Genomic DNA, 20,666 nt, shown 5'->3' with positions numbered 1-20,666 from the left:
CTGAACCTCTTACCCCAGTATGCTGCTCTTATTCAATTGATGCAAGTTATGGTGTAACACTAGCTGAGAGCTCTCGGTCTCGTCTCGGTCTCGTCTCGACTTTGTCTTGGTCTTGACTCAGTCTGTCTTGGCCTTGGTCTCGTCTTGGTCTCGGTCTTGATACCCTCTGGTCTTGGTAGTGTCTTGGTCTCGGTTTAGGCGGTCTTGACTACAAGTCTAGTGTGTGTGTGTGTGTGTGTGTGTATGTGTATGTGTGTGTGTTGTGTTTGTGTGTGTGTGTGTGTGTGAGAGGGAGAGAGAGAGATACCAATCGCTATTAATTACTCTCTTTTTCTCCTTGTTGTGTGTGTATCTGTGTGTGCGTGCGTGCGTGTGTGTATGTGCGTGTGTGCGCGTGTGTGTGTGCGTGCGTGTGTGAGTGTGTACGTGTGTGTGTGTGTGTGTGTGTGCCTGACCTTTTGGCTGGTGGCGGTTGGTCTGCGCTGTGGTCCAGGGTGTGGTGGGCGAGCCGTTTGAAGGGCTATCTGATGACTTGTTGACAGGCGTGGCAGGAGGCGTGTCATAAATGTAAGACCCCACCCCTCCGATATTCACTCCTGAGGACAAACAACACATTTAGAACAGAAGTGTCCAACTGACCAACCCACAAACCTGCAAGTGTGTGTGTGAGTTTGAGAGAGAGAGAGTGTTTGTGTGTTTGCATATTTCTGAGTTTAAGATCAAAATAATTACATTTTCTCATGTTACAGTGTCAGAAAACTGTAACAAAAACAAACAAACTATGTATATATACCTTTTTAACATTAATAACATTAAGTAGCCTTGACCTCAGCTCAGCTAAGAGCAGAGCATATAGTCGAGCAAGCTTCCATCAGCCTTAGAGTGTGTTGGGAGAGACCCTCAGACATACTGATAAGAGGTGGGGATTAGAGGTCTTTCTTATGGAGGATTTTTTGAGTGCTGTGTCTCCTCATTAGAAAGTCTCTGGCTATACCAACAGGTGTGCTGTTATGATAGGCTACATGGAGCGGTGCGATGGGCCAACTTATCAAACTTCCCAGCAGACAGGCGAAAGTAGCCTACTCGTGGTGCTTTTTCCTTCGTTAGCTCTCCATTCGTTTAGTGCTCGCACATCCCATGTTCTTCTTTTCTTCAGGCGTTTCAGGCTTCTTTGGTGGTTGTGTCCTACTTTCAGGCTCGACGTACCGCCCCCAGTTGGTGGGGCAGAGTATCACAGTTAATCCGTAGTGCGCAGGCGCTAACCGTAAAGATTTAACGCGCATTCAGGACAGCAGAATGTGGAGTATGCTTCACGTCCACGGCAAAAATGACGCACGTCTTGGACACGCGCAAATGTGACGCGGGACCGTACCAGAGCCTTAAGTCAGAAGTGGGCAAAAGTGAGTGTGTGTGTGTGTGTGGGGGGGGGGGGGGGTATTTTAGTGTTGCTCAAATCTACAGCCATACAGTATGTTTCATAATATCTCTCAACCATCAGCATGCCCAGCCAAACTGGAGGTCATTGGAAGAATCAGGAAGAGCAAGACAGCAGATTTTTCTGACGAAGTTCCCAGAACTAGTGTAACCTTTCCTGTGTGTCTGCCAGTTTTCATTGAGTGGTTTATGTGAATTTTTTTAACCTGTTTCTGCCTTTTCCAAAATAAATTCAACAGATTTATTGATATGACAAGTTTCAGTGTTTGTTTTGCCAAAGTATTTTCATCTCTCTCTCTCTCTCTCTTCTTTCTCTCTCTCCCTCTCTCTCTTTCTCTGTCTCTCTCTCTCTCTCTCTCTCTCTCTCTCTTTCTCTCTCTCCCTCAATCACACAAACACAATGCATATGCGAACACACATCCTCAAACACATTCTCAGGCTCATAACAGTCATTTCTAGCAGGTCAATCGTGGAATGAATGTCCACTTCACCGAGCTCGAGCAATGTGTGCCCATCAGAGGCTAATCCAATTAAGACGCTGATGTGGCCGGACCACTCCGCCACCGAGGCGGCACTACTTTAATGGGCCGCTCAGTTACAGACAGGGAATGAGAATGGGAATGTCCAACAGGGAATGAGAATGGGAATGTCCAACAGGGAATATGAATGGGAATGTCCAACAGGGAATGAGAATGGGAATGTACAACAGGGAATGTAACTCAACAGGGAATGAGAATGGGAATGTCCAACAGGGAAAGTGAGACGGCACTACTTTAATGGACCACTGAGTGTCCCAGTGCCGATGCATTGTTGTGCCCTGTAACTGCTCAGTTACAAACAGTGAATGGGAATGGGAATGTCCAACAGGGAATGAGGCACTTAGGTGCATGCTTATTATGGAATGCCAATGCGATTTTGTGCCCTGTACCTGCACTTTATCCAGTTTGACATGTCTGCTGATATTAGAAGATTTAGCCTAGCTGGTGAACTCAGATTTAGTCTAACTCTAAGATTTAGCCTATCTGGTGAACTCAGAACTGACCATAGATTTACAATTGACATTCATTTCTTCACTTGATAGATGCTTATCTCCAAGGTGAGATAAAATCAAACTAAATTGAGTTCAGAAAACCTGTTGAGAGTTCTAGTGACAAGTAGAAGTAAAACTGAGTTCAACTCAACTCCATCAGTTTAAAGGAAAGTTCTATGTGTTTAAATTTAGGATTGGATGGAGTCAATGGAGTCAAATTTTGGACAATAACATGTCTATATTTTCATTTGGGACCAAACAACATCAAAAGTTTTGTTTTACATTAATAAGTTAAGACTATATTAACTGTATGAGAAAGAGAGAGCTAGTGAGAGAGAGAGAGGAATGGGTGGAGACAGATATGATAGAGAGAGAGAGAGAGAGAGCGAGCGAGAGAGAGAGAGAGAGAGAGAGAGAGAGAGCGATGCACACACACACAGGGTCAGGTTTCCTCTCCTGGTCACAGGGATGACTGCACTTCCTCTACTTGAGGCTTCAATCATCAAGTTACTCTGGAAGTTCAAATGAAGTGTGTGTGTGTGTGTGTGTGTGTGTGTTCAGTTTCAGGATATGGGGCTACTTGTGTGCATTTCTTTCTTAAAAAGACCACAGAGATATATTCTTTGCCTGAAATGGGAACGAGTAGAGACAGCAGCAAAGAGGTATTGACAGAAATACAAACACAATCATGCAGATATACCTTTATTTTATATCCAGATCACTACAAATCAGTGTATATATGTATATGTGTGTGTGTATGTGTACATACCTTTTGGTCCAAAGAGGGTGCCGTAGCAAGGCTTGTGACAGTATGGCAATCCATCATGCTGTGAAACAGAGGAGACATGTTTGAGACAAACATCTCATCACACACAGTACTGTAACTCCCAATGCTCTCCACCTTACAAACATCACATCACATCACACACAGTACTGTAACTCCCAATGCTCTCCCCTTACAGTTTGGCTCAAATCTCAAAGCTTCAAACATGAACCCTACTCATGTAAAACAGTAAGTGTGTGCTGTGAAGAAGCTCTGAGATCAGCCGTCTGAAAGCTGTCATATCCTGTAGGCCCTGGCTCCTACGCACAATCACCCTCATTTACCAAGTGCACACTGGTCTACTGAAAATAGCCTAACAAGACTGAAACCCAAACCACACACACACACTAGCACGCACATACACACACACTAGCACGCACACACACAAATGCACACACACAGATGCACACACACACACAAATGCACGCACACACACAAATGCACACACACACTAGCACACACACACACTAGCACACACACACACAAATGCACACACATACACCTTAGACACAGACTCCTACTCATACACGTACACACACACACACACACACACATCCACACACACTTCACTCCATCACACTAAGACGGAGACTGTGCTAGCAGAATATTTTTAGCAGAGTGCTTCCATATGTGCCCCCGACATTCCGGTCCATGAAAGAGGAATACAACAATGTTTGGACAACAAACAGTGAAAGAGCAGATTTAGGAGCGCTGACCTCACCCTCCCTCTCTCCCTCCCTCTCTCCCTCCCTCCCTCCCTCTATCTATCAATCGCTCTCTTTTTCCTTTTTCTCCTCGAGCTGCCCCACACGACAGTGCCATTTCCCACAATGCCCGCCTGACACAACACTCTCCCGGCCTCTGCTGTCACAATACACACACACACACACACACATACGCACGCACACAAGCAAAGGAGAAATTAATGTGTGTGTACAATACACACACACGCACGCCCGCACACACGCGCACACACACACACTCACACACACTCAAATATACATAAAGTATACCAGTATACAGATACATACATATATACATACTACATACTATACAGAGACTCCTGCGGGGGTTCCACTACACAATGTATAACGCTGTTCATGTCTGTCTCAGCATTAGAATGTCAACAACAGCTGGAGAGAGGAAATCCATAACATTTAACTAACAAACCTTATGCCCCTCGTGATTTAATCATCAATTTACTGTCAGCACATTTATGGAAAAGACATCTCATAGGTCGCATACGTCTCATACGTCTCAGCATTCTTTACTGAGCTACAATGTGTTGGCAAAATGACATCAGTATAAGTAAGTATATATACTCTTTTGATCCCGTGAGGGAAATTTGGTCTCTGTATTTATCCCAATCCGTGAATTAGTGACACACACTCAGAACACAGTGAACACACACAGCTACAGCGGCGCTCGGGGAGCAGTGAGGGGTTAGGTGCCTCGGAGTTCGAACCGGCAACCCTCCGGTTACAAGTCCGAAGCGCTAACCAGTAGGCCACGGCTGCCCCAATCACAGTATACAACAACTGCCTTGAATGTCATGACACTGAATACACTTATTACGCGACAACAGCAGTCATGTTGTGTCTATCAGCTGATGTTTGTTTGGTTTGTTTCAAAACATGTGTGTGATGACATGTGATGTTCAGGCCCAATGTGACATGTAGCACATGACATTAGTCGCTGCAAAAAGAAATTGAAGTTGTCCAGAGGCTGCTGTCTAATGCAGTGGTTCAGTGGTTCACCAAAGCTTCATTTGCACATCACTATGCTGTCTAATGCAGTGGTTCTCAATCTTTTTCTGTCATTCCCCACTTTAGAGGTGGGGAATTTTCCAGCCCCACCTGACCCCATCAACCCTGGCAAAATGGTAACGTTAAATAATTTTTTATGCATTTCGGCTCCACCGGATCAGATGTTTTTTTTTATTTACCGGTATATGTCGGTCTGTTCACTACTCCTATGTTTGTGTGTGGTATTTTGTTTTGAATCTATGATCTTCGTTGTCAGAAAAGAAAGGCATTATTAAAGATAGGCACAAAAAATCTCCTCCTGTTCATTGCGCCTCACCTGTCATGTCTCCATTCCCCACCCACACTTTGAGAACCACTGGTCTAATGGAATGTGTGACAAGTGACACATACCAAGAGTGTCAACCCATCTCAGTGAATGTGTGTGTGTGTGTGTGTGTGTGTGTGTGTGTGTCTGTGTGTGTGTGTCTGAGTATGTGTGTGTGTGTGCTCATTAGTCTGATGTAAATCCTTGTCTGTTCAGTGTCCCTCTTAAGTGTACCGATGATGTCATGCTATGGAAGGGGCATCACATCAGAGGGCACCACAGCTACGGAGATCAACTTCTCTGTCAAAAAGATAAAATCTCAAACCTTTATCTTTCCCTGTGTCCTTGTGTGCATGTCTGAGTTCTCTAGGTTCTGTATGTGTGTGTGTGTGTGTGTGTGTGTGTGTGTGTGAGTGTGTGTGTGTGTGTGTGTGTGAGTGTGTGTGTGTGTGTGTGTGTGTGTGTGTGTGTGTGTGTGTGAGTGTGTGTGTGTGTGTGTGTGTGTGTGTGTGTGTGTGTGTGTGTGAGAGTATGTGCGTGTGTGTGTGTGTGTGTGTGTGTGTGTGTGTGTGTGTGTGTGTGTGTGTGTGTGTCGTGTGTGTGTGTGTGTGTGTGTGTGTGTGTGTGAGTGTGTGTGTGTGTGTGTGTGTGTGTGTGTGTGTGTGTGTGTGTCGTGTGTGTGTGTGTGTGTGTGTGTCGTGTGTGTGTGTGTGTGTGTGTGTGTGTGTGTGTGTGTGTGTGTGTGTGTGTGTGTGTGTGTGTGTGTGTGTGAGTACTCAATTCTCCCTTCTATGGCAATCATCCATATACTGCACATGCACATATCAGTATTTACTAAAGGAATTTTATCAGTTCATCAAACAGGAGCAAATAGCAGCCTGCCATGTGTGTGTATGTGTGTGTGTGTGTGTCTGTTTGTGTGTGTGTGTGTGTGTGTGTGTGTGAGGGAGAGAGAGAGAGATGGCCTCTGTGGAATGCACATGCCCTCCCCCTCCATCATAATGGAAGATATGTGACCCTTGATGGTGATAAAGTCCGTCATGAGAAGTCAGCAGCTCTTGCACAACCCATCACAGACACACACACACACACACACACACACACACACACACACACCGTGTCAGAAATACCCCAGCTTCCACTTCACATGGCTCAGTTAAATAGCATAGCTGAACCTGCACGTTCTGAGACAGCCATGCCCCTGCCACACACATACTAACACACGCACACACACACACACACACATAGTCTGAACTATATCTGAGCATAGTCTAGCTCGCACACATCTCCTTAACACCAGACCAGGGGATTGCACTAGTTATGACAATTTGTGTTACGAGTGACACAGTGATTCCTCTGGAGCAGGAGAGTAGAGCTACTTGCTAATAACACACCCACTCAGTTCAGCTACTTGCTAATAACACACCCACTCAGTTCAGTTCTTGCTAATAACGCACCCACTCAGTTCAGCTACTTGCTAATAACGCACCCACTCAGTTCAGCTACTTGTCAATAACGCAGCCACTCAGTTCAGCTACTTGTCAATAACGCAGCCACTCAGTTCAGCTAGTTGCTAATAACGCACTAGTTCAGCTACTTGCTAATAACGCAGCCACTCAGTTCAACTAGTTGCTAATAACGCACCACTCAGTTCCGTTCTGGCTAACGCAGCCACTCAGTCCAGCTACTTGCTAATAACGCACCCACTCAGTTCAGTTTTGGCTCAGATATAGTAATGATAGCCTATCCACCCGTAGCTCTGCTTCTGCTAATCAAAGTGTGCCACATAATGAGATGCATGAAGTGAGTGACATCAGTGAAATCCCAATTGCCCCCTTTTATATGATCCTTCCCTGAGCCTGTGTGTCAACATGTCCAGTGCGAAGGTCCCCCTGTGTGGTCCCGAACCATTCAATCTTAGGGCACTTTCACACCTGACTCGTAGAATTGGAATGTGGAGCGTTTCCCCCAAAAGATCAGTTCGATTGGGTAAATGTGAAAGCAGCAATCGCTCTATGTTTCGGAACAAAACAAACGGGCCAAATGGGGAAGAGGTGGTTTTGGCTCATTTCCAATCGAACTCTAGAGTGCTTTGTTTATGAAAACGCCCTTAAAAACACCCTTAATTCTACTTGGAGACAGAGGCATGATATGACTCAAGTTTGTGATTTACTATGAGCAGGAACATAAAGCTGACTGCTGAACCTTTGCTCCACTCTGGCTCACAGATACAGCATATTATGTTCCCAGGCTCTGAATTTTGTCAATGTCCTTATAGGTCTCACATATATAATGTCTCTGACTGTGCATTAATTCTCACACGCATGTGTTGTAATACAACCGAAATGCTGACTGCATGGGGAGGCTGGCCGACCTGTCTGGTCTAAGGTAAGGTGACTTTAACTGGGGCATGACCTTCATCTCCTATCTGTCCGCCACTCAAAAAAGACATCACCATCAGGCTGACCAGCACGTCTCTCTATTCACTCTCTATTCAAACTACACAAACATATCAGCTGTTATGTTAGGAGCACTGTCCAGGAAGTAGGCTATTTACAACAAGCAGAGTAAAACCTAAATATATCGCAACTCTACGGGGAGCTCTGCAGTCGCCAAAAATACCTGAAATTGCATAGTGTTCCTTTAACACAAGAAGAGTGCCTCAGATCTCCCTGTTTTGCATAGATATACTGTATCAGTTGTTATATTAGCACTGCCTGAGACTGACCTCGGCAAACAGCAGCCCCCGTCGGGGCTCCAGTGTCTGACCCTGCAGTGTCCTGACCTTCTGCCCAGCGCCGCTGTGTAACGGAGGCGAACTGAGCTAGCGTGCTAGTTGCTCGTGTAAATCCTCACAGCCCTAACCTTAAGAACGCTTCTAACCGCTGAGTTGGAAGCCTGGGCTTTTAGCTCAGTGGTTAGAGCGTTCGACTACCATGCCGGTGTGTGTGGAGGTGTGCGGGTTTTGAGGGCCGTGAGCGGCGGACGAATTACGGCCTCGGTTACAACTGCATGACTGCAGCTACTGTTTGGTCTCCTCAGCTGTGTAATCAGACGCAGTGTCACTGTGCGGGCCCTCCTGTCTGACCACTAGAACAACACTGCGGCCACTATAGGAACCTACAGGACAACGGTTTTATTCATGAGATCGCCACAGGACTAAAAAAAGACGTTCCAATAAAAGAATAAGTCTATGCAGAGTGCGTCCTGGTTTTCTGTTCTTTCGCTAAGTCATAAGTGTGGTCTGTCGCTCACTGAGTGAGGGCCTGCTCTTATCCCTGTGTTCACATCAGGACTTGTGCTAAATGTGCACACTTGCACACGTACTGTACAAGACAAGCTAGTCTCCGCTTTGTTTTATAAATGCTTAGCAAACACCGGCACGGAAGGCGAGAAAGAGACCCGTCTTCCCTCTCCACATACTCAGCCCTACAGAGTGTGAGTGCGGGAGCTTATAGGGCTGAGAGCTGTGAGCTGTGCAGGGGGGGGGGGCTCAGGGGTCCGTGAGAGGACAGGCCAGCTCCAAGGCTCCGTGGGGGCTCCTGGCTGTGAACAAGGCCAGTCTTTGTCTGTGTCTGCGGCTGGTTGGAGACGATGGGCCACTCAAGAGCCCAGCAGGGCCCCACTGAGCCTGCAGCCAGGGAGCTTTAACCCCTCCGCCATGAAAAGGCCTCGGCTTCTGCCTCTGGACAGTGCTTTGGCTGGAAATGCTACTTGGCAAGACAAATGTGTGTGTGTGTGTATGTGTGTGTACTGTGTGTGTGTGTGTGTCCAACAAGAGACCCCCATCTAGTATAATCGGTGCTTGTAAGATGTTAGTGTTTATGTTTATGGTATTTGGCAAACCCTTTTGCCCAAAGTGACGTACAGTGTATGACCACTACATAAGTGCAAAATAATAGTTTAAAATAAAGTTAAAGATACACACCATCTGCCACTTAAAGTTGGAAAAATATATATTTTTCTCTTTAACATTTATGTTCACTCTATGCAAGTGTGATGTTTATGTTTGTAGTTTCAAAAACCATGTTCCTTTGTAACATGTCTGAACTCTGTTTTCCGTTTTGGGAGGACCCCATAAAATGTAAACATTGCAGGGGATGGAGAGCACTAGTCTCCCGCACACCTAAGGCCCGGGCTACTCTGGGTCTGCAACTGAAGCGCTCTGCTCACGGAGCATAACAATAGTTTTAGAAGATTGGTCTTTTTCTTGGTGTAGCCAGTCCCATTGATTATAGACCCTTTCAACAAGGTAAACAAAAACAATGCTTGAACATTCTATTTGGGCCCCAATCTACTTCCTCTGCATTAAGATAACATATGGAATGTTAAAACGGAAGTCTTGTGGGGCCAACTATGATGCTGATAATGGAACTCTCTTGAAAGGGTCCATAGTGCTAATTGTTGTAGCAGACGCTGCATGAACGGAATGCTTCAGTTTCATGTGCCCGGTGTAGCCTGCCTGTAACAAATGACATAACTCATAAAACACGGTTCTTCTGTTTTAAGAACTGAGGAGTTTTTGTGAAATGAACGCGTTCAAATGTTGTGCTGGTGGGGAAAAACCCAAGCACATCTTCCTGGAACTGGTTCGATCTACTTTTAAACTATGAGCGCCAGTTCAGTAAATACTTTACATAAATCCTTCCGTTTATTTTTTTTCCAAGATTATGTCAACATTTCTGCTTTGGCTTCTTCCGTATTTAGAGCTAGAATGACTGAGAGGATCTGTTCCGAATCTTTCTGCAACATTATCAGCATATTCTTCTATAACAGGGCATTTTGTGGGATCTCTGGAGTGCTGTTTTGACTGTGAGAGACAGTGAGGAGAGGAGAGGAGCAGAGAGGAGAGGAGGAGAGAGGAGAGGAGAGAGGAGAGAAGAGGAGCAGAGAAGAGGAGAGGAGGAGAGAGGAGAAGAGGAGAGGAGGAGAGGAGCAGAGAGGAGAGGAGGAGAGAGGAGAGGAGAAGAGCAGAGGGGAGAGGCGAGGAGCAGAGAGGAGAGGAGAGGAGGAGAGAGGAGAAGAGGAGAGGAGGAGAGAGGAGAGGAGGGGGCAGTGAGGGGTAGAAAGGTGGGGGGACAGAGAGAGCAGGAAGCACTGAGACTCATCAAAGCCCCTGGAAACCAAACCCAGTCTCAGAAGCTCGATGCAGAACAGGAATCTCACTCCCATTCTGAAAGATAATCCAGTCTTAAACGCTCTGAACCTCATGATTGCAGGCTGGGGGTGAGATCTTTTGTGTGTGTGTGTGTGTGTGTGTGTGTGTGTGTGTGCGCGTGTGTGTGTGTTTGTGTGTGCGTGTGTGTGTGTGTTTGTGTAGGTGGAATTCCTGCACTCTATACCAACTAACACATTCATGTCTAATCACCCAGAAGGAAATTGCAGAGCAGGGCATCTTGACGATCCATCATGGTGATCTTAACCCTTAAAGGAGTACCATCACACCGGTGTGACGGGAATGTTGAGAAATGTTCTAAAACGTTCTAAAGAATATCTGGGTTCATTGAATTCAACATAGAATTTTAGAACCTTCAATTGTTGCGGAACTTAGAATGTTCAAAAACCTACACCTTTAACAGCTGGGTTCATACAGGGGCCTGGACTAAGTCTGAGGTGTTTTTGCCAAACACAAATGCCAACATTCCATCCACCCCTTATTATCATCCTCATCAGCGTTAATTACTGTCACAGAGAGTTTGCCCTGCAGAGCCAACCGTAAAACAGACATGACCTCATCGACATGATGTATTCTCTTATCTCTCCGAATATCGTCATTACTGTAACATTTAACGCTCCGCACCGATACAGTACACAATGCCCTGAGACACGCACGATTACAATTCTTTATAGGACAAACTAGGCCTACATACAATAGGCTAATACGCTCCATTCACTGAGAGGATTTGGATTTGAGGGGACTTGAATTTCCCCTTGGGGATCAATGAAGTATCTATCTATCTATCTATCTATCTAGGACATACAGTAGGCTAATACGCTCCCTTCACTGAGAGGACCCCCATGAATGAATGACTGCACAGCCCTTCAGAGGGACTCTCTGTCAGCGAGAAATAGTAAGCAACATCTCAGCACCGCTTCAGAGTGACCACCCCATAACACACGAAACTCTAACGAGTCACCAGTCCACAAGGAAGGAGCCAGTGACCCCAGAAGCATTAGAGCGCACTGGACAGGGAGTGCGTGAGAGAGAGAGACGCTCGATAGGGACAGGGCCATTTGGAGCAAGGCCGCTGCCGCAGACCAGCGAGCCAGAAAAAGGTCCGGAACAATCCGACGCGCCGTGACAAGGGGATTAGCCATGGAAGGAGAGCGAGAGATGAGAGGGAGAGACAGAGGGAAGAGAGTGAGAGAAGGAGAGATGAGGGAGAGAGAGAGAGAGAGAAAATGAGGGAGATAAAGGGTTAGCTCAGGGTGGACAAAAGAGGACGTGTCAGGTTATATCAGGGTGGCACGCTTGCCTTCATGGATGAGCTGGAATCAAAGGCCTGACTGGTGAGGGCTCGGGAGTCGCTTGGGAGACTCAAACGCAGCACAAATACAGGACAATGTCTAGTAAATGGGTCTACTCACTGATATAGGAGTAGGTCAGTGCTATTAGATAGATAGATAGAAAGATAGATACTTTATTGATCCCTAGGGGAAATTCAAGGTCACAGTAGCATACAGACATACACACACACATTCACTAACAGCAGAAAAAGTAATTAAAAGTATATAATATAAAAAAACACAACTAAGCAATAAGGACTGTAGAAGATAAAGAATATACTAAATATACTAAAATACAAATTATACTAAATAAAACTTAATCTAAATCAATTCTAAAAAACAGTATCCACATAGTGGGTGATTAATCAATCAGGTGCGCTTGCAATGACTGAAGCAGGGACTGAGCCTGTGGTCCTCTGTGCATAAGGTAAGGTAAGGTGCTCTTTGTGAATGAGTGTCATGGTGATGGTGCAAATGAGTAAGTCAAACAGTGCAACAGTGCAAGAATAAAGTCTATATATCTATATATAAGAAAGGTATGTGGCATGGAGGGAGGGGTTGTGCATATGTGCTAATATAGCACGCAAACAGTGAGGCAGAAGACAATGGTAAAGTGGCTAGTGGACAGACAGTTCAAGACATGGAGGTGGTGAAGAGGCAGACAGATTATGCAGAGAAGTCTATTTCTCCTCTTCCCTTAAGTGATGCATTGAACAGTTCAATGGCCCTGGGGACAAATTACTTCCTCAGTCTGTCTGTTGTGCAAGGCAATGAGCGAAGTCTCCAGCTGATCAGGCTTTTTTGCTTAACAATAATGTTGTGGAGTGGATGACACTCATTGTCCAAGATGTTGATCAGTTTGTTCAGGGTCCTTTTGTTAGATAGTGAAGTGATGCACTCCAGTTCAGCTCCCACTACAGAGCCAGCCTTCCTTACCAGCCTGTCAATTCGCCCCACATCCTTCTTCTTTGTGCTTCCTCCCCAACATACCACTGCATAGAAGAGGACGCTGGCAACAACAGACTGGTAGAACATCCTGAGGAGCTTGCTGCACACATTGAAGGAGCGCAGCCTCCTCAGGAAGTACAGCCTGCTCTGCCCTTTCTTGTAGAGTGTCAGTGTTGGCTGACCAGTCCAGTTTATTGTCCAAGTGGAGACCCAGGTACTTGTAGGTACCTCGACATTGACCCCATGAATGGAGACTGGTAGCAGAGTGGGCTTAGACCTGCGGAAATCCACCCCCATCTCCTTGGTCTTTGAAGTGTTGTGTTGGAGATGATTGAGTTTGCACCATTGCACAAAGTCCTCCACCAGGCTCCTATACTCCTCCTCCTGCCCGTTCCTGATACACCCCACAATTGCAGTATCGTCAGAAAACTTCTGCATGTGGCATGACTCAGTGTTGTAGCAGAAGTCAGATGTGTACAGGGTGAACAGGACTGGAGAGAGCACAGTTCCCTGTGGCGCTCCGGTGCTGCTGATCACCGTCTGTGTCAGAGAGACAGTTCTTCAGTCTGACGAACTGTGGTCGCTCCGTCAGGTAATCTGTGATCCAGGTTACCAGGTGAAAGTTTTGTGTAGATTACCATCTACACAAAACTTTGATCGCATTGATTCCATCAATTTGAGACTGTATCTACTCATATTTCTCACAGTAAGCCACCAGTATTTCCCTGTATTGTTTGGAGTTTTTTTTTTATCAGGATACACATCTGACATACAATCAGGATCCACCGAACATGATAAGCAACACTTCAAAAGAGGCCTAAAATAAGCTACTGTTGTTTGTAAACCCCTTTGACTCAAGGCCTCAAGAGGGGACAACCACTGCCCCTTGATCAGCCTATTTCAACAGTGAGTGAGAGATACGTTTTCTCCCCAAAAGGGCCAGAAAAGCTATTTCAGAACAAGCTATTTAAACCAATACTGTTTCTAAACACTTTAGCTCTGTTTGGCAGAATAACAAATGAAGGGGATGAGGAGAACGAGATAGACTACCCATTTGCCCATTTTCACCCCATCTCAGGGGTAGGAGTTGAGCCTTATAACCCCCTCCTCCCACCCCCCACCCCCCACACACACACACACATACACACACCAGCCCAGGCCAGTCTCAGTGCCCTCTCGGTGGAGTCCGGTAACAGCCTCTTCCCTCCTTACCTCTGCATGGCCACCAGGAGACAGGGTCTTATTACAGCGTTCGCATTTCAGACAGAACCGGTGCCAGTTTTTCCCCAACGAGCTCACCTTCTCCGCTACAGAGAGAGATAGAGAGAGAGAGAGAGAGAGAGAGAGAGAGAGAGAGAAAGGGAGAGAGAGAGAGAGAGAAAGACAGAGAGTCAGAGAAACAGAGAGAGAGAGAGAGAGTGAGAGAAAGAGAGAGAGAGAGATAGAGATAGAGAGAGAGAGAGAGAGAGAGAGAGAGAGAAGAGAGAGAAGAGAGAGAGAGAGAGAAACAGAGAGAGTGGGGAGGTAACAGAAAGTGAAGCAATGATTATGTTAAGAAAACTTGGGACTTTGGAAAGAACGGCAGACAGTGGGACGCACAGAAGAGAGGACACAGAAGAGAGGACAGACAGTGGGACGCACAGAAGAGAGGACAGACAGTGGGACGCACAGAAGAGAGGACACAGAAGAGAGGACACAGAAGAGAGGACAGACAGACATTACAGGAAGAGAAAAAAATACTGCAATTCAATGATTCCAGCGAATTCCTGTCTACCAGATCACACCAGATTCCCTCCGCCCATTTATAGCATCCCAGGCTACAGTGGTCAGGAAAGGCCTCGGACTCTGTGTGGCATTTCATACCGCAGGTGGACAAAATATTACTGTTTCACACGCGGACGACCTATCACTGTAACATACTCTTTCCTCCCACTTCCATTACTGAGGTCAGGTGCTTCCTCTCAGACAGTCAAACGTTTACAAATACACAAATACACAGATGGCATCTCGCCTTCTTACTCCCCACACGGGGGTATGGCAGACACACACTACAAATCACTACAGGTTATCCTGCAGCTTGGACATGCCACACACTACAAATCACTACAGGTTATCCTGCAGCTTGGACATGCCACACACTACAAATCACTGCAGGTTATCCTGCAGCTTGGACATGCCACACATTGCAAATCACTACAGGTTATCCTGCAGCTTGGACATGCCACACACTACAAATCACTACAGGTTATCCTGCAGCTTGGACATGCCACACACTACAAATCACTACAGGTTATCCTGCAGCTTGGACATGCCACACACTACAAGTCACTACAGGTTATCCTGCAGCTTGGACATGCCACAGTTATGAGGTCTTTCACAACAGTCAGAAATAAGTCAGAGAGATAGATAGATAGACAGAGGAAGAGAAAGAGAACAAGAGAGAGTGAGAAAGAGAGATAGAAACAGAGAGAGATAGATAGACAGAGAGAGACAGAGAGAGAGAGATAGAGAGAGAGAGAGAGAGAGAGAGAGAGAGATAGAAACAGAGAGAGATAGATAGACAGAGAGAGACAGAGAGAGAGAGATAGAGAGAGAGAGAGAGAGAGAGAGAGAGAGAGAGAGAGAGAGAGAGAGAGAGAGAGAGAGAGAAGCTAGTTAGGACTATTTAAAAGTTTGCGTGCAGTAGTCTGGAAAGTTGTGAGTTCGATTTCCAGCTGTCACCGTTGTGCCTTTGAGCAGGGCATTTTACCCCGAGTTGCTCCAGGGAGTTCAGCCCTGCAATTAATTGACATCTGTAAGCCAAATAAATAAAGATAAAAGGTGGGCAAAGTGCAAAGTCTCTCATGCATGAACTATTGCAATCGTACTGCACGGGGGTATCATACTGCATGAACTATTGCAATCGTACTGCACGGGGGTATCATACTGCATGAACTATTGCAATCGTACTGCACGGGGGTATCATACTGCATGAACTATTGCAATCGTACTGCACGGGGGTATCATACTGCATGAACTATTGCAATCGTACTGCACGGGGGTATCATACTGCATGAACTATTGCAATCGTACTGCACGGGGGTATCATACTGCATGAACTATTGCAATCGTACTGCACGGGGGTATCATACTATATGAACTATAGCAACCATACTACATGAACTATAGCTATCATACTACATGACTATAGCTATCATACTACATGACTATAGCTATCATACTATATGACTATAGCTATCATACTATATGACTATAGCTATCATACTATATGAACTATAGCTACCATACTACATGACTATAGCTATCATACTATATGAACTATAGCTACCATACTACATGAACTATAGCTATCATACTACATGACTATAGCTATCATACTATATGACTATAGCTATCATACTACATGACTATAGCTATCATACTATATGAACTATAGCTACCATACTACATGAACTATAGCTATCATACTACATGACTATAGCTATCATACTATATGAACTATAGCTATCATACTACATGACTATAGCTATCATACTACATGACTATAGCTATCATACTATATGAACTATAGCTACCATACTACATGAACTATAGCTATCATACTACATGACTATAGCTATCATACTATATGACTATAGCTATCATACTACATGACTATAGCTATCATACTATATGAACTATAGCTACCATACTACATGAACTATAGCTATCATACTACATGACTATAGCTATCATACTATATGAACTATAGCTATCATACTACATGACTATAGCTATCATACTACATGAACTATAGCTATCATACTATATGAACTATAGCTACCATACTACATGAACTATAGCTATCATACTACATGACTATAGCTATCATACTACATGAACTATAGCTGTCATACTACATGACTATAGCTATCATACTATATGACTATAGCTATCATACTACATGACTATAGCTATCATACTACATGAACTATAGCTGTCATACTACATGACTATAGCTATCATACTACATGACTATAGCTATCATACTATATGAACTATAGCTATCATACTACATGACTATAGCTATCATACTATATGACTATAGCTATCATACTACATGACTATAGCTATCATACTACATGAACTATAGCTGTCATACTACATGACTATAGCTATCATACTACATGAACTATAGCTGTCATACTACATGACTATAGCTATCATACTATATGAACTATAGCTATCATACTACATGACTATAGCTGTCATACTACATGACTATAGCTATCATACTATATGAACTATAGCTACCATACTACATGACTATAGCTATCATACTATATGAACTATAGCTACCATACTACATGACTATAGCTATCATACTACAGCAATGTTCTGTATCTTTAACATGTATGTCCTTATGTACATTTATTATGAATTGTGGACATAAATAAAGTAGTTGAAATGTGTGTGTAACACTTTTTAACATGTTTGCCAAGACAACACTGGAATCAAATAATCAGAAATCAAAAGCCACTGAGCCAGTCCCATAATACTAATGAAATTGTGTTTTAAATAAAGCTGGGTTTCAGACTGATATCATTTGATTAAATAAGTTGATGGAACACTTAATTGGGCCTTTACTGACTGCCTAACCTCTATTTGCAGCTACATCATTAGAGTTAAGCTGTAAAGTCACAGACAAAATAATGGATTCTTCCACTGCCTTTCTGACGTAATTTATGCTTTGATAATCATGATGTATCTAATATGTTGTCTGATAGGACTTATTTTCTGGACCCAGCTCTTCAGAGAACATCTCCTCTCATAGCACTACTTACAACTAGTCTTGCTGATCCTAGTATTTACCACCTGACTAGAACTGACTCTCGATTGTTTCAAAAACAGCACTCACTGATGCACATATTCTTATTGTCTTATTTTTTAAATTGTCCTAGAATTGTTGAGAAAATTGCTTTAAAAGGCTTAATATGTTAACCATGTTGTTAGTCGCTTTGGTTGAAAATGTGTCAGCCAAATGTAATGTAATGTAATGCAAATTAAAGCAGCACAACACACTTCTGTTACATGTATTCATAGCAGACACTTTGTCCAAAGCCACGTACATATGTCAATTATATTACAAGGGCATTGTGACATTGTCCCCACAGCAACTCGGGGTTAAGTGCTTTGCTCAAGGGCACAACGGTGGAAGCTGGGAATTGAACACACAACTTTTCAGGCTACTGCATGCTAGCCCAGCTCCTTTAACACTACCACTGCCCCGAAGAGTCTTTGCTTTTGCCAATGTGCACCAAGAACACTTAATATTGTACGATTTAACTGTTGTTGATTCGGTAGGATCATGGCCCTTTTTTGTCTTTTTTTGACTGACTAACTAACTTTTTGACTTTTGTCTAACTTAGCTCTAAATTATATTGAACATTGACGCATAAGGGGCATAGATATCAATTATTCCATTGTGTTGCTTTAAGGCTAGTGCGTTCACATTGGAGGATCCACGAGAGGTGGCATTGGGGGTTAGATAGATAATGGTTAGTCATGGTGGACCCCTGTTTGACTTTCCTGTTTGCCCTTTCTATATACGTCACAGATGAGCATTATTACATGTGTGTCAATATGTTGATCAATAGGAGCATATTGTATGCGGTAAAAATCTATTCTTTTTCAGAAATGGACATGCCAGTGTCTGGACTCCTGTAAAGTTGAGGTTTTAGTTGTTTTTTAGTTAGAGGATGACCAAATGCCAGTATGGCTGAATAAACAGCATTTATGGTTTTCCTCTTTATTTAAGACTGAAAGAAAATATAACAGAAAACTATAGGGCTTGTGAAGCACTAATGATTATAGGTTACCTACTGACCTGCCCACATTCCTTAGTTTCTAGTATAGTGTGAGTGTGTGTGTGTGTGTGTGTGTGTGTGTGTGTGTGTGTGTGTGTGTGTGTGTGTGTGTGTGAGAAAGAGAGAGAGAGAGAGGGAGAGAGAGAGAGAGGGAGAGAGAGAGGGAGGGAGAGAGAGAGAGTGAGAGACTACCAGACACCAAAGTCGGGTGAAGAATGACTGAGTTGCGCTCAACTCAGTGGGGGGTCCCCACAGTAAACATTACAGACGTAAACTAGACGATGACAGACGTCAGCGTGGGAATAGGCTACCTCCATTCAAAGTCCTCGCAGTGGTTGAATAGTCCCCATCCAAGAGCCAATGTCCCCAGCAGAGGAAAAGGTATTCACTCTGTCCCAGGCTTTCGGTTCATGCCAAATACTTTTATATAACCCTTCCCCTCGTCCTGCTTCCATGGGTAGAGACATTTACGGGGTTCGGTGGCAGCAGGGTAGTAGGAGAATACTTAAAAGCAGGCTATAAAGGAGCTGTCCGCACACAAAAAAGCCTTTGGCATGCGAACGATGGGGTCATCTTACCTGACCCAGTGCAACAAAAGCTTCCATTTAACAGCAGTGTAGAGCGACATAGCCCCTAGTTTAGGGATAACGTCAATTTTAAAGAACAAAGTCTAAACAAATATGCTTTTGAGTTACATAATTTGTAGTCTAGGCTTCAGTGACTTGTATTTGCAGTTAAAATAGAGAAAAAATGGGTAATAGGTCTGCTGGATTGAATTAGGCTAATATTCAGGAATTAATGCATTTTCCTAATGTTGAGGCTATAACAATTGACTATTCTGGCAAATTGAATGTAAACACTCAGCCTATGCATAGGCTAATAGAATGTGGAATTCGCCTACTTACCGAAAAACACAGGCTTTTCGCAACGAGGACACTTGGACGTCATTCTGCTGAAACTTCTTCGCCGACGTAGCGGTCGACGCGTAAATTCCAATGGACACCTGCGAAAACGATTAGAGTGGAGCGACGACCCGCGCCTCCGAGTTTATTTAACTTTACCAGACAATAGTCCCGCCTTCGACTGCCCCCAAGGCAAAGTGATTGGCTCCTGGCGTACTACATACCCTCTCTGTGTACGTCAGTCAATTATTACAAAAAATATCTGGAATTTCTTATAAACGTTATGTCGTCTAGCTGCTAGTGAACTAGGTCTATAAGATCAGTTCAAGGAGTTTACAGGCTGTAGCGTTATTTCTTGGCAGTTGAACCTGGTCAGATGCATTGTGCATAATGCTGTCATCCGTTTTGGATAAGCTGCAACTTTTTTAATCTACTTTGGTTAGTTTTACTGCATGCAACTGTCCAACTCTCATCCAGCTGTGTGTGTGTGTGTGTGTGTGTGTGTGTGTGTGTGTGTGTTTCATGGGCTAGTAGTGCTGACCAGGTGCCGCTTTCTAAAGGAATGTTTACAACGGATGTCTTTGAGACAGTCCACTTGTATCCGAATTCATTGTGGATTTCACAGTGTGATGTCTGAGTGATCTTGGGAAAGATATCTAAATAGTACTGAACTCCAAGCCAGACAAGGATATATAGGCTTACTCTAAACTTGGAGAACAATGTCTTAAAAGGGGATTCCCTGTCTATGTTTTGTGTTTCTGTGTCTATTTTTGTGATTCCTTTTCTTCTATAAGGTCAATTTCCAGATGGCCTACTAAGATCAGCCAACATACACATCTCTTGCATCCATTGTTTCATAAGATGTTTTTGTGTGTGTGTGTGTGTGTGTGAGAGAGAGATAGAGAGTGTGTGTGTAATATTAGCCAGTATACACATCCTCCTCGCATCCATTGTTCCATGAGATGAAAGGGACTTGCTGTCTGACTGCAGGTGAACGTTCACCCTGTAGGCGACTCTAAACACTGTAAAACAGCGCCCTCTAGTGGATGACGTCTCTTCAGGCCAAACATTTATTTACAAATATTTCTCTAAAATATGTATCACTT

The 20,666-nt window shown here is 44.2% G+C and overlaps 1 protein-coding gene across 2 annotated transcripts in view; it reads right to left on the bottom strand.

Moving 5' to 3' along the window:
- Positions 1 to 19,692, bottom strand: part of crip3 (cysteine-rich protein 3) — a 25,103-nt gene extending 5,411 nt beyond the window's left edge. For both annotated transcript variants that reach the window (XM_042065795.1, XM_042065796.1), the window contains exons 1-4: positions 19,564 to 19,692; positions 14,025 to 14,119; positions 3,234 to 3,291; positions 456 to 596 (exon numbers count right to left, since the gene is read on the bottom strand). In XM_042065795.1, the coding sequence (XP_041921729.1) occupies positions 456 to 596; positions 3,234 to 3,291; positions 14,025 to 14,119; positions 19,564 to 19,606 (337 nt within the window). In that variant the 5' untranslated portion in view covers positions 19,607 to 19,692. The remainder of the gene's footprint in view (positions 1 to 455; positions 597 to 3,233; positions 3,292 to 14,024; positions 14,120 to 19,563) is intronic.
- Between the last annotated feature and the right edge of the window lie 974 nt (positions 19,693 to 20,666).

The sequence above is a fragment of the Alosa sapidissima genome, chromosome 16 (assembly GCF_018492685.1).
Source record: "Alosa sapidissima isolate fAloSap1 chromosome 16, fAloSap1.pri, whole genome shotgun sequence".
Classification (NCBI taxonomy): Eukaryota; Metazoa; Chordata; class Actinopteri; order Clupeiformes; family Clupeidae; genus Alosa; species Alosa sapidissima.
Note: the sequence above shows the minus strand (reverse complement) of the source record. Positions and strands in the feature narration are given on the sequence as shown.